Raw genomic sequence first — 14,187 nt, 5'->3', positions numbered from 1 at the left:
TGGTTTTTTTAAACCAACTCCACTTAGACTGAGCATAGCTCCGTTATTCCATCAGCTACAAAAAAGTGTAAATAATAAAAGTTGTAGAGATTTTATTCTAGTATTTAAGTGGACTAAACTAAACCTGTGACTATACATAAAAATCACTTCATACAATTTTAGGAGTGTATAACCTATTTAGCTACGTGTAATTTAAACAAAATGATAAATCCATCAACCTCTAGTCACTTAATCCAGTCAATACTTGTGCCCATCAAAAACTAAATAACAAACAAGACAATGGCAATTCCAAGCATGTCACGCTTATCCAAGAGATAAACTAAGATTTTCAGAAAAAAATATCAGGTCAAATCAGGATATCCGAATCAAAGCTATAAATTGGACAAATTTGATTTAATCATTTCCATTAGTCGTTTCCCAATTGAATGAAACTAATGCAAGTGAAAAAATTAAAATGACACCACTGTCCGTTTTGGTAGTTGCGTTGACTTTGAGTTTTTCAGTGCAAAACGTTAATGGGCACGGTTACATGCTGTCGCCTATCAATAGAGGATCTATTTGGAGAGTGAACTCCACTCACCCTATCAATTACAATGACAATGAGTTGTTTTGTGGAGGGACCTACGTAAGTACTCTATATAATCTCAAAAATTGCAAATAACACGAATTCCAAAAGGTCCAATACGAGATTAATCATGGTAATTGTGGAATTTGCGGAGATGATTATAGAGATCAAGTTCCGAGACGTCACGAAAATGGGGGCACATTTGGTCAAGGAGTTATTGTAGCTAACTACACATCCGGTTCGATTATTACGGTCACATCTATGATAACTGCAAACCACTTGGGTAGCATATATTTCCAGTAAGTTAGTAACTCTTAATTTACAAATTTCAATAACATATTGAACAGCTTGTGCAAACTCGACAATGCTGACGAACCTGAAATTGAAGAGTGTTTTAAACTGTTACGTTTAGCCGATGGGGCCACACATTATGAAATTGGCACCCAAATTGGTGCTATAGATGCTAGGGTGCGATTACCAAAAAATTTTACATGTGACAGGTGTGTGTTGAGGTGGCATTATCGAACAGGTAATTTTTAGATGTAGCAATCAATGCACTTAGTGATGCTAATAATTGATTTTTTCTAGGCAATTCTTGGGGATTGTGTGAAGATGGAACTGCAAATATGGGTTGCGGCAATCAGGAGATATTCAGATCATGCGCAGATATTACAATTCTAGAGGGTGATGGTTCATTAGATGACAGTAATGAATCAAATGAACAGGAGGGTGTTGATGAAAATGATATTGATCATAGTGAAGAGGAAGAGGAAACGGCTGATGAAGAGGACAGCCAAGGTTTACAACCTTGCCTTCTGCAGGGTATCCTCTATCCCTTAAACACCCACGATCCAAGGAGTAGAAGTAATGAAATGTGATTTTAAATATTTCCTATTACACTGAATTTGTACAAATTTAAATATAAGTTACGATTTATATTTAATTGTTGCATTAATTCATCCGTTAACCTACAATACTTGTGGCTCCACGTAAAGCTAAATATCCGGCGGTAATGTCCATGGGTAAGTCGATTATAGTTGCATACTCTTCTTTGCTAGCATACCTCAAACGACTTTGTGGATCAGTGTATGGGGCCGCCAAGCCAGACAAATCCGAAAACTTCTCGGGGGGTTTGAATGAAGGAGGTGCGTTAATACTGCTATAGTGCAGTGCATTTTCCGCCCAGGGTAGAGACTTTTCCGACGAAATAATCTGCTTCAATCCTTTCCACGTGCGTTTCTTGTTACTTTGTCTCGACAAAAACCATGCGGGAGACTTGAACACTGGTTTCTGGTCTAAACTCTGACTTTCTGGGTTCATATTTATGATTGTGTTTACATATTTAATTAAAAAACTGTCATCGTTAGCTGTTGGTAGGACAAAATTAGGTTAGAACTATCATTGGTTTGTTCATCTACTAGATGGCGCCATTTGTCCGTGCAAAGACGACATTCGCCAATTGTCAAGAAAAATTTAACATTTTTATAAACTTTATTAAAACATTAATATTAATCATAATCTTTCTTATTGTTTAATAAAGTAAGGCAGTACTTCAATAGGAGCTGGGTAATCTAATATAGTGACAGGTCCCGTGTAAACGGTTCCATCGTTGCCATCCTTCCACTCCCCTTTAGGTAGGTAAATATCCCTGGACGTAGCACCCTCAACGACCACCGGGGCAACTAGAATTTCTTCGCCAAGCAGATACTCTGAAATTCACTTAATTTAACTAACTAATGTTATTTTATTAGGTATTACCTACCATCATCAATCGAGTGGGCAATAGAGTCGCTGGGGTCTACCCACCAAATGGGTGGATTTACCGGATTACCACTTTCGATACTCAAAGACATGGCGTTCAGAATGAGGGGAGCGTATTCTTCATGAAGATCTACATACTTTTTCACAATAGCCTCGATTTCCTATCAAGAACTTGTTACTTTTGTTTTAAGATCATTAAGTAACATTAACTTACTGGTATTTCATCAGCATAGTCCCAAGGAAGGAAACTGAACTGCATAACTGGCATAAAGGTATTTGCCTGTGTCCAACGCACAATCAGCTCCCCGTTGGGTTGTTGTTGATATCCGTTACCTCCAATCATGTCCGGAAGAACCCTGAGGATAAATAAAAATAATTTAAAAAAATTGAGACAAAAAGAAATCATTTACATGACGTAGCCGTTCATGTTCAGCTGCAACAAAGTTGTAACCAAAGTGGCCAGACCATTTTCCAAACCCCAGACGGAGTCTTTGTCCAACATACGGATCAGTTTTCCATAAGTTTGACCTCGGAAAGACGACCTGACCTCAATCAAGTCACCAAACTCCATGCAAGTTTCAATGTATTTCTGGTTCAGAATGTTCGGGCTATTTTCCACATCTTCGTAAACTGGAGGCTGTTACAAAAAAAGTATATATAGCAAAAGTAAAAACAATTGCAAACAAACCATACCTGATTGACGTAGTCATCTTCCCCAGCATCAAACTTGAAACTGTCAAATCCGTAACTATCGCGGATGTTGACCAAACGGTCAGACCACCATTTGGCTGCTTCCGGTTTGGTAAAATCGATTTGAAGACCGTTATCACCATTCCACCACACTGCATTAGTTTCGCCTGCTGGATTCCGTACGAAATACTCCAGACTTTTCCCAATATCGGCGTTGTCTTGACAATCATCGTTGACAAAAGGATGTATCCACAAAGATACGGTCCAGTCATCCGCGTGCAACTTACTGACTGTATTGGCAATGTCGCTGAATTTAGTCGAATCAAACTCCTGAGCTCCGTAACATCTCTATGTAAAAACAAAGTGACAGATGTCAAACACTCAAACCTCTCAACAGTCAAACCTCCCAATTGTCGTCAATTTCTAGTTGACCGCCGTTGTAGCCGTGGCTACGAATAGTCTCCGCAAACTCCAAAACGCTAGCGTCATCTATAGGTTTCTTGTATTTGGCCCAGGTGGTCCAAATCGGTTGCTGGATTATTTTATCAGCTGGACGGGTTGTGGGTTTACCTGGCACCCAACAAATGACAGTCAAAAATACGTTACTTTTTACGAAACACTTTAGCCACCTAAATAGTTGTTGACAGCTTCCAAATGGGCTTGTTTGGGATCATCTTGACTGCCCACAATATAACTGAGCACCACCCGCCATCTATTAATGTAGGGGCTTTTCGCTTCAGCCTTGAAACACACTCGGTCTTGACCGTCTTCGTTCTGAGATACCCATAGTGGAGAATTGTCACTAAACCACAAATAGGAACCGTGCGAGTTTAACCAGTAGCGTTCGGCGACACCAAAATTATCAGCTTTCTTAATAATGTAAGGCTCGCTACCGTTTAGGGTTATTTTTTCTAAAGGCCAAACTTGGTGATAACGTTGCGGCCCGCCAAACCAGTGGGTGTTTGCTGAAAACCAATACAACCAATTCTATAGAACTGTCAATAGTTATTATTCACCTAAAAAGTGCAGTGTTAGCTATCATTAGTGACCGATATCACGTGGTTTTAGAGGATAATTTAACTATAGACAGTCATAAATCTCAGAAACGCTTGTTATATCAAATACTGCAAATAAACTTTTTTAAACCTTTTTTACAACTTTTGTGCACATCAGTTTGACAGTTTGTAACATTTGTCACTTGAGTCTAGAGAACACTATTTAGCTAAGACGGTGACGTGACAATTGTCAAAATAACTGTCATAAATCGTAGAAACACGTCTTGTTTCGAAAACTTAAGAAAACTGTGCTAAACTTTAGTTTTTGCAGATTTTAGGCAAATTTTGACAGTTTTGACTAGTGACAGATGTTCCGTGGTTTTAGAGAATAATTTAGCTAAACAGACACGTGACCCACTTGGAGTAAGAAAATGACTGATTTAAGCACATTTTTGGAATACGTTAGTGTGGAAAAGTTCTCAACTCAAATGAGGAAAAGTGCACTTTACCGCACCCGAGTAGGAAAAATAATAATGATGTTCTTACCTGAGTTTAAATCAAAGCAAGATTGTAGAACTTGTTCAGTATTTTCACTAACCACCGTTACATTGTAACCTTCTTGTAAAGGAACGATTGTAAGTTGCTCTCTCTCGCTTAATAGACAAGATCCCAAGCTGGAGCAGGACACTGCGCTAAAGTCCTTTCCTTTGGCGATGACACCGCTTAGTTGGTGGCGGCCATCTAAATAAGGTTACAATTTAATTTTAAAATTCCATTATCCGTGTAACTTACTTCGAAGGAGTTCCACGTTAATTCCATCGCTAGTTGGGTCTAAAGTGAGGGACGTAGTCCCGCTAATGTCCGTTAAAACTTCGGCAGTTGATAGGGCCCCCAGGCCCAAACTTAGGGCTAACAAGAGACCTAAATATGCCATTTTTAACCTTCACTATTGAGGTTTACAGTTAAAATTCCTTTTTATGCTTAATACAAGTGTAGGTAATCTTATCTAAAATTATTGAAGTGCATGTTTTCTTAACAGTACTTAAAAGTCGAGGACTTTGTTTACTATGAAACAACTTTGTTTTACATTATCCAGTTGTATTAAGATGGATCTAGAAAATATTTGGCAGTAGATACTTAAATAAATTAATAAAAAAATTGCCACATGTAGTAGTAATTTTTCCGGAATATTTACTTTATTATAACGTTATCAGGATAAAACCCAATCTTATTTATTATCACAAAAGGTCAAGCCACAAAAACGACACTTTATATACAATGTTTTATGTAAAGCCAACGCTCACTATAGCGCTACTTTTGATAAGTTTAACAAACTTGAACCATTGTAGACCAATAGAAAGCGGCCATAAAATCCCTTACGATCAGTTCCTGAAGGTTGCCAGACAAAATAGGCCGGTTGTACAATATGGAGTACCTGGAGGTCCGTGGATTAACAAACTAGTGCACAGTATGAACTGTCCTGTTGGAACTACGTACGTTAACTGGCGGTGTCGTCGAGTTTTCCGCAGTGATCAAAGTGTGGAAAGTTAGTAAATAGTGTATTAAAAAAACAAGTTTATTTATGGTATTTGTATTCAGTTTTAATATATTAAGTACGTCGTTTTGGAATGGAATTTTTACAAATATACGATGATCAGGTCAGCCTAGGATTTATTTCAGTTTAGATATGAGTATTCACCACTGGATGGTAATGGGCCTATCCCACATATCATAAATTTTTGTTTTAATGACTGGAATCGAAAGAATAGGATCAAAAAACTAATTTTTCATATTCTTGAAGAAAAAATTATGGTCGTAAATGTTCCTACATTAGTTTGAAATTGTCCATTAAATTTAAAAGATCTGTTTTGGCGCGCATGTGACGTACGTAATTCTGGGCGATTTTATTGGCTGTTGCACGCCAACTGTTTCACTTCTTGTCGCTGATTGGTTGATAGTGTAGTACGTCACCGGCGGCGGGCGTTTTAAACATGAGATTAATGTAGTTTTTAGCATCATTTTTTTTCTATTTAGACTTAATATTTTTGAAAACAAAAAAATACGGGTATAATATTTTCAATCCGTTTTTGTAGTTATGAAATAAAAATAAATTGTGGGACAGGCCCATTGGTAGAAGGGCAGACAAGTTAAGAATGGGAGTCAATAAGGACCAACATGGAAGGCACGGACGCGAAGTTTGGAAATGAAAACCTGAGCAACACCAGTTTTACCTAAACATTCACACCAAAAAAATATCATGTTATAATTAAATTAAAAAAAAAAACAACCTAACAATCTGTACTACCACTTGGGAGTTAACGGTTTAAACAACCATTGTTGATATGCATTATTAGCATCACAGGGCATCAAAGACAAATGCGAGGTCTGAGGATGAAGGGCCATGCACTTTTTGTGTACTTTATGCATTAAAGTGTGCGTGTCCTCGTCGTAAATCCAAGGCCCGTCCACCGTTCCCAACCTAATTTTTTCCCAAACAGGTTTTTTTGTATCATTCGTCCTTTTAAAGCGTAAATTACCTGCAAAAAGCCAGTTTGATTCCCTGCGCGTCAGCCTCAATACACCTCTCCCCAACACCTAATTGTCCCTTAGCGTTGAGCCGCATCAATTGATTGTTGCCGAAACCATGACAGTGTTGCACCGCCATCAAAGATGGAGGTCCGTGACCCAACGTATCCATACATTTGTTTACGGCAACCGATCTGAAAACGTCTTACGTTTAGTACAATAAAGCGAGTTATCTATGGACCGAGTATTCTTCCCTCTGAGCTACCCCTTAACGTGACAATATATCACCGATTAAACACTTGCAAAGGCTTCTAGCACTTTTTAGAAGTTTGTCAGTAGTATTTAGAGGCCACTGGCACTTTCTTAATGGATCTAGAAGCTTTTAACAATTTCAAACAATTCTTGGAAGGTTTTAGACACTTGTAGAGGTCTATGGAACTCTCAAAATGGTCCTAGAGACCTCTGACAACTTAAAACAGTACTGGGGAAGTTTAAGGCAGTTGCAGAAAGCTCTGTAATTTTTCTGTAGCATTTAGAGGCACATTCAAAACAGGCCTAGAGGCATTTGGCAATTTAAAACAATTCTTGGCAAGTTTCAGACACTTGTAGAAGCCTCTAGGACTTTTTTGATGATTGTCAGTAGCACTTAGAAGTCTCTGCCAGATTCTAGATGGTTCTAGAGGAGTCTGACAATTTAAAATAATTCATGTAAAGTTTAAAACACTTTCTTGAAAGTTCTCAATAGCTTTTAGAGGTCTATGGAACTTTCAAAATGGTCTTAGAGACCTCTGACAACTTAAAACAGTACTGGGGAAGTTTAAGGCAGTTGCAGAAGGCTCGGTAATTTTTCTGTAGCATTTAGAGGCACATTCAAAACAGGCCTAGAGGCATTTGGCAATTTAAAACAATTCTTGGCAGGTTTCAGACACTTGTAGAAGCCTCTAGGACTTTTTTGATGATTGTCAGTAGCACTTAGAAGTCTGCCAGATTCTAGATGGTTCTAGAGGAGTCTGACAATTTAAAATAATTCATGTAAAGTTTAAAACACTTTCTTGTCGTCTTAGAAACCTCTGGCAACTTAAAACAGTACTAGGGAAATTTAAGGCAGTTGTAGAAGACTCTCAGTAGCACTTAGAGGTGTAATAAACCTAGAAGTTTCTGGTAATTTAAATCAATGCTATATTCATCAATTCAAGTAGAGTAGCCTAATGACCGAAGGAGTTAATTGTAATATTAGTAATAATTGAATTTTGTGATTGTATCATTTTGTTTATAAACATCTTGCATTTCTACAGTTTTAGTTTAGTTTAGTTTAGTATGCTTTATTTCATAATTACATTGAGTTACACAAAGATGTATAAAACAAAAACAAAATGAAATGACGTCACAAAAACATTACCCACACAAAAAAGAACTACCCCAATCTTATGTGCCTAACTAAAATAATCCTGAAGACTATATGGTTCGAGATCTATAAGAAACGTTTTTAATTTTCTTTTAAACATTTTTTCTACAGTAATCTTCTTAATATCAACATTTAATTTATTATAACATTTGATGCCCATATAATATACACCTTTTTCAAACAATGCTAGCCTATGTTTCGGATAAGGAATGTCACTTGTGCGAGTAGGATAATTGTGATTGACATTTGATACAAATTCAGCTTGGTTTTTAAAAACGAACATAACTATTTCATATATGAATAAAGCGTAAACAGTAAGCAGTCTTTTAAACTTAAATACTCCTCGGCAAGATTGTAATGGTGACATTTTATAAATTATTCTTAATATTCGCTTTTGAGTAACGAAAATGTTTTGAGCATTAAAGTTTATTCCCCAAAAAAAAATACCATATTTCATTGCTCCTTCGAAATTTACAAAGTAGAGTGTTCTCTTGGCTGCGTCATCCAGATATTTAGAGACTACACGAATACAGTAGCAAACTTTATTAAGTTTATTATTAAGATATTTAATATGATGAGACCAGTCTAAAAATTCATCAATATAAATTCCCAGAAACTTGGTTTTGTCAGATATCTCAAACTGACTGTCACAAACTAGAATAGACTCAGGCTTAGTGATTCTATTTAATTTAGTTCTAAATAGCATACTGCTGGTTTTAGATTTGTTTAAAAGTAATTTATTTATTTCAAACCAAGAACTTGTTAACGAAAATAGCTCCTTTGCATTTGCATTCAGTTCACCCATATCTGATCCCCCAACCAGTAAGTTTGTGTCGTCAGCATATTCAGTTAAAGAATATTTTGGGTAAACTACTTGATAGTTTAGATCGTTTAGATACACGATAAATAAAAGAGGGCCCAGTATACTTCCCTGTGGAACGCCGACTGTACTTTGCGATATTTCTGATTTATAATTTATTCCGTTTTCGTTCAAAACTACCCTCTGTGTTCTTCCGTTTAAGTAAGATTTAAACAAATTAAGAGCGGTCCCTCTAATCCCGTAAAGCCATATTTTTTTGAATAGAATGTCCCTATTCAAACAGTCAAATGCTTTCGACAAGTCTAAAAATATTCCCAGTGCCACGTCGCCCCCTTCCAAGAGCTCTAAAACAGCTTGAGTGAATTGATAAATAGCAGTTTGTGTAGATCTCTTGGAAAGGTAGCCATGTTGGTTCCCAGAAAAGACATTGCATTCTTTTAAAAATCCAACTAGTCTTACACTCATGACGATTTCGAACAGTTTAGAAAAACTAGGAAGTAGACTTATGGGTCTGTAGTTTTCAAACAAAGTTATGTCCCCTTTATTTTTATATAGTGGCTTAATAGCCGATAACTTTAATTGATCAGGAAAGACTTCACCCTCTCTCGAACAATTGTTAATTATACAGTGCGTTTTTTTTAACGCGCAACATAGGATTTTACGTGTTAAATTTTTAAGCCCATGTTAGACCATTTTATTTTGGAACTGCAAGTCTATAACTTGACAGGTGTGTCTTTAGTACCCTGAAGCTTAAGCAAGTCTACCAATTTGGTCTAAAAAGTGATGAAAAACTGGAAAAAAATCCTTTTTTTTCGAAAAGATTTTATCCTTTCATACTCCCTGTATGCATTGTTGTTTCTTGTTGTTTTTGATACTGGCAGGGCAGGTAACAGGTAAAGTGACATATTTTGACTGCATCACGACCCGACATCTTTTGAACGTCAAAAGGGCATTTTATGATTGTTTGGAATACTGTTTGGCTTCAAACGGAGGTCACTTTGAACAATTCACTTATAAAAATACTTCTTTTGTTCTTAACTTTCTTGATATAAAGTTAATGATCACCCTGTTTTACTTTCTACGCCAAATTTTACCTGCTACCTGCCGTGCCAGTATCAAAAACAACAAAGAACAACAATGCATACAGGGAGTATGAAACGATAAAACCTTTTCGAAAAAAGATGATTTTTTGCAAGATTTTTAACACTTTTTAGGCCGAATTGGTAAACTTACTTAAGCTTCAGGGTACGAAACAGCCACCCGTCAAGTTTTATACTTGTAGTTCCAAAATAACATGGTCTAACATGGGCTTATAAATTTAACACGTGAAATCCTATGTTGCGCTTTAAAAAAAACGCACTGTATAACAGATTACATCAGTTAATACTAAATTTGGCTTTACATTATTTTTACTTGTTTTGTTAACCTGAAAAACGTCAAACCTGTCCATTAAGTCATTATTAAATGTCCGAAACTGGTAAACCTTCCGCAAACATCACGCCATGGATCAAATCCACGGTGGTAAACATACTCCATGTAGACGAACCAAGTCCATCCACATCCGGAGACGTTCAACCTGTCAGAAGCGTGTCTATTCACATTCCCCGGGTACACACCGCAAGCGAAAAGTCTATAGACACCAATAGTTCCGAAACTTTCAGTATAATTGAATCAAAACTAGGTAGACTGTGACTAGACTTATTCAACTGACTAAAGAATAAACGTAAATAATGTTTAAAGGGCTAATTGGAGACGAAGAAAGCTATGCCACTATCGAAAGTTGCCTAAAAGAGAAAACTACAAACACGACGTTAACATCGACCTTTTTCAGTCGCGATCAACGCACTCAACGGGTGAGTTAACCCAAAACTGAACCACCGCATTCACATTAATTACTCAACTAGGTTATATTGACTAATAATGAGGCTCCGCCCCCGTATGAAAGCCAACCACCTCCAGTCTATCCCGCCCACTCTAACGTACCGAGACCGGTGTACCAAGTGACCGGTGGTAGTGGGGCTACGCCCACTCCCAATCCAACCCCCATACGTTACAACTCATCCCTTATAACCTTCCAAGAAGTTACGATTCGACACAATTTTGTTCGTAAAGTTTGCACTATTTTGGCTGTTCAGCTTTCAATCACCATGAGTTTCATTCTATTGGTCATGTTTTACCAACCTGTTCGTAATTTCGTTAGAAAGGATCTAATTTTGTTTATAATCGCGTCCTGCCTCATGATGGTGCTGTATTTCGTGCTTGTGTGCTATAAATCCTTAAGAAGGATTTTTCCACTCAACTTTATACTGCTAAGCTTGTTTACTTTGGGAATGTCATACTTGTGCGCAGTTGTTACCGCTTGGTATCAGACAAAGGTGGCGCTGATTGCAGTGGCGGGCACTGCTCTCATTTGTTTCGTTGTAGCTCTATTGTCTTGCCAGACTTGGTTTGATATCACAAAATGGTCGTTTATAATCACATTAGCTGGTATTGTGGTGATGATTTTTGGTATAGTGGTGTTGATTGTTACTATAATAACATATTCGCCTATTTTATGGCTGATTTACTCTGGGGTTATAGTAGCGCTGTTCAGTGTGTTTCTTTTATACGATTTACAGTGCATTTTAGGGGGGAGAAGGGAGGAAATGTCACCCGAAGAGTACATTTACGGTGCTCTAACCGTTTACGTTGATATTGTCATGATTTTTATGTACATGCTGGAGCTAATAAGAGCATGTTCATAGTGTAAACTTACCTGAGTTCACCATAATGAAGATTGGGTGGAAGCTCTGGAAACTTGTCTAGGACATCATAAGCCACATTGTCCATGTACCATTGAAAGCTTTTGCAACCCAACCTGTAACCATATAAAAACATAAGTTTTAAATTTTTAAGTATATAAATTTCTTATTACAGACCTGTCTTTCAATGTTAACTGTTCACTTATATCTCCCATGTCTAGGAAACGCGCCATAGGCTCCCTAGTGTAGAAAAACTCTTTGTATTTTTCATCAAACCAAGTTTCAATCACTCGTTTGTAGTTTATGGTGATTAAGGAGCCCTTTTTCTTCTGGGCCAGTTTACCAAAGTTGTAGGGCATAAAACTTCGATAAACGTGCCCTAAAAGTGAACCTATACTCGTTTGCACTATTTTAAAATTAAACAACTCACCTACACGAGAACAGGGCACCCACTTGATGCTACCACCGCACTGCCAAATTTTGAAGCTCAACTCGAAATTCTCCCCACCCCAAACCAACAGTCCCGGATCGTAGGACCCAATTTCCATGAAATATTTCCGGTTAATAGCAAACAATCCTCCAGCGTGCGTCGGACTGTTGTAGGGCTCGCTGTTATGCTGTCTAGTGCGCAACTCCTTTCGGGGCACCTCGTTTTCTTTGTATAGCATACCCCACTCGAAAATTCCTACAAAGTTCACAGTCACGTGTTACCTAAATCCCAGATCAAACTTACTAACCTCTAAAATGTCGGTCTTCTCCATATACGGGTCGATACTCGAATGTTTTATGATCAATCCCGTCAATAATGGGTACAGTCATTGTACTGCGGTCGCGATAAATCGGAGCCAATAAAGGCGGCAGCCAGTTCGTATTCACTTCACAGTGAGCATCCAAAAACACAATCACCTCTCCCTTGGCTTCCACTGCTCCCCTGCTCCGAGTTCGGATCAAACCTTCGCGTTGGGCGTTCCTTATCAACCTGACTGTACCCTCAAACTGTTCAATGTACTTGTCCAGGTCATATTTCAAGTTCTCTTTATCAGAAAAGTCATCAACTAACAGAATTTCTTTGAGTAAATTTTTGGGTGTTCTGTTTAAAACACTGTGTACAGTACGCAACAGGACGGACCACCCTTCATTGTGAAACACTATAATTACACTGGTAGTAGGGAGATCTTGGGGATAATCCCAATGTTTACATTCTTCTAGTCTAGTATCCAATATAGTTCGATCTGTAAAAACATTACTATTTGATTATTTGGGAATTTAGTCCTCCATTAACAGTAATATTAAAACAAGATTTTTCAATTGTTTTACTTTAATGCAGGATTTTATCATAGGCAACCAAACACGCTCAGAGTATAGTTCTATCCTTCTTTATTTGTATTAAACAGAGAGAAATAGAGGCACATTATTTAGTTGACCTCCACCATTACCCACAGAACTGTCATTGTAATTATCAAGGGTGCCTGTGATTTCCTTTTGCCATGTCGCCTATGTAGGCTTATAAACATTAATTATAAACTGCAATTGAGGGAATGTCCACTGCGTTTACGCGTTAAACCATTTCGATTATTAATTGTTCATTAATATAAATGTTGGTTACAACATTTTTCCCTCAAATGTAGTTTATAATCCTAGAAAGTTTGAAAAAACTAATTGCCAGTTGTATAAATCACAGACACCCTTGACAATGACAGTGAGTTGTGTGGGTAATGGTGGATGTCAACTAAAGAATGTGTGACTATTTCTCTCTGTTTCATACAAATAAAAAAGATAGAACTATACTATGAGCCTATTTGGTTGCCTGATAAGATCATGCATTAATGGGACTCATTAATGAAGGATTTTGCATTTATCATCCTTCATTAAAAATAGCTGTTAATATATGGAAAATAACTATTTCACAAGAAACACACACTTTTTAAACTACACACTAGATTAGAAGGATAAATTGAAACAACTTACAAATTTACATCAAACTTACCAAGAGATATTTCATCTGAACAAGCAATATTCATGCCATAATCTGATTCAGACTGGGCAGCATCATTTTGCTGAGAAGCTTGCAGGTAATGTGGGGCTCCTTTTTCACCAGGTCCATCTCTGTCCTCCAATTCTTTGGGCTCCAAATTACCCAAACCAGACACCAGTTGGGGCATTGCTTTATCCCTTGGCGCTAGGCTCTAAAACAGCTCTAGGTGCAGCTTACTGTAAAAAGGTATAGATCAAATGCACATACCTGTTTCAGTCTGTCGGCAATGCCAAAGGACCCACTGTCTTCCTTATTATAGGTAGCTAATAGGTATATTATAAAAAGCAGAATCACCGTAAAACCGAGCAGTCGGAGACTGCGGCTTCGCCTACTCAGGTAAATCACAAACGACATTATTTACTACTGAATTAAACCATTCATTATATTATGTATTGTGATGTCTCTTATAGTGGATGAAAAAGAGAAAACTTGTTTGTAGTGACGTGTCCAAAAGCAGCACTCTGAGCCCGTGTTTGCATAAAAGCGACACTTTTTTATTCATAAATTACACTAAAAACTATTGGAAAAACATGAAATTATGGAAATTTCAGTGTATTTTGAGTTGGAGGTGCACACGTAAACAAACCGTAACAAACTTTCTTTTCGTTGACAGTGACAATCTAGTCTTCTACTCTTCTTTTTCTCAACA

At 37.4% G+C, this 14,187-nt stretch overlaps 5 protein-coding genes across 6 annotated transcripts; 2 read left to right on the top strand and 3 right to left on the bottom strand.

The window, feature by feature from the left end:
* Positions 1-304: 304 nt before the first annotated feature.
* On the top strand, positions 305-1,508 carry LOC145735158 (uncharacterized). Its single transcript, XM_081988944.1, has 4 exons — positions 305-625; positions 677-864; positions 913-1,094; positions 1,154-1,508. Exons 1-4 carry the CDS (start codon positions 455-457, stop codon positions 1,441-1,443), a joined length of 831 nt encoding a protein of 276 aa, XP_081845070.1. The 5' UTR covers positions 305-454; the 3' UTR covers positions 1,444-1,508.
* LOC145735161 (INO80 complex subunit C) lies at positions 1,441-1,949 on the bottom strand. Its single transcript, XM_081988948.1, has one exon. It carries the CDS (start codon positions 1,883-1,885, stop codon positions 1,529-1,531), a length of 357 nt encoding a protein of 118 aa, XP_081845074.1. The 5' UTR covers positions 1,886-1,949; the 3' UTR covers positions 1,441-1,528.
* Positions 1,950-2,037: 88 nt separating this feature from the next.
* LOC145735147 (alpha-galactosidase MYORG-like) lies at positions 2,038-5,021 on the bottom strand. The gene is made up of 9 exons (XM_081988931.1): positions 4,804-5,021; positions 4,558-4,752; positions 3,646-3,981; positions 3,420-3,586; positions 3,020-3,364; positions 2,737-2,963; positions 2,541-2,682; positions 2,328-2,487; positions 2,038-2,274 (listed from the first exon to the last, which is right to left on the bottom strand). The coding sequence occupies exons 1-9, from the start codon at positions 4,943-4,945 to the stop codon at positions 2,090-2,092; spliced, it is 1,899 nt and encodes a 632-aa protein (XP_081845057.1). The 5' UTR covers positions 4,946-5,021; the 3' UTR covers positions 2,038-2,089.
* Positions 5,022-5,586: 565 nt separating this feature from the next.
* Positions 5,587-14,115, bottom strand: Pgant7 (N-acetylgalactosaminyltransferase 7). Of its 2 annotated transcripts, XM_081988933.1 has the most exons (9): positions 13,746-14,115; positions 13,491-13,689; positions 12,241-12,735; positions 11,934-12,188; positions 11,681-11,882; positions 11,518-11,619; positions 6,549-6,731; positions 6,317-6,490; positions 5,587-6,242 (listed from the first exon to the last, which is right to left on the bottom strand). In XM_081988933.1, the coding sequence occupies exons 1-9, from the start codon at positions 13,890-13,892 to the stop codon at positions 6,239-6,241; spliced, it is 1,761 nt and encodes a 586-aa protein (XP_081845059.1). In that variant the 5' UTR covers positions 13,893-14,115; the 3' UTR covers positions 5,587-6,238. The 2 variants fall into 2 exon arrangements, with proteins under 2 accessions (XP_081845059.1, XP_081845058.1); XM_081988932.1 differs by having other exon boundaries at positions 5,587-6,490; positions 13,746-14,114.
* LOC145735636 (protein lifeguard 3-like) lies at positions 10,227-11,679 on the top strand. The gene is made up of 3 exons (XM_081989626.1): positions 10,227-10,443; positions 10,503-10,615; positions 10,667-11,679. Exons 1-3 carry the CDS (start codon positions 10,227-10,229, stop codon positions 11,504-11,506), a joined length of 1,170 nt encoding a protein of 389 aa, XP_081845752.1. The 3' UTR covers positions 11,507-11,679.
* Positions 14,116-14,187: the final 72 nt, after the last annotated feature.

Source organism: Ips typographus, linkage group LG11 (genome assembly GCF_016097725.1).
Source record: "Ips typographus isolate SLU linkage group LG11, UJ_Ityp_2.0, whole genome shotgun sequence".
In the NCBI taxonomy this organism is placed as follows: Eukaryota; Metazoa; Arthropoda; class Insecta; order Coleoptera; family Curculionidae; genus Ips; species Ips typographus.
This window is presented reverse-complemented; position numbering and strand designations above follow the sequence as displayed.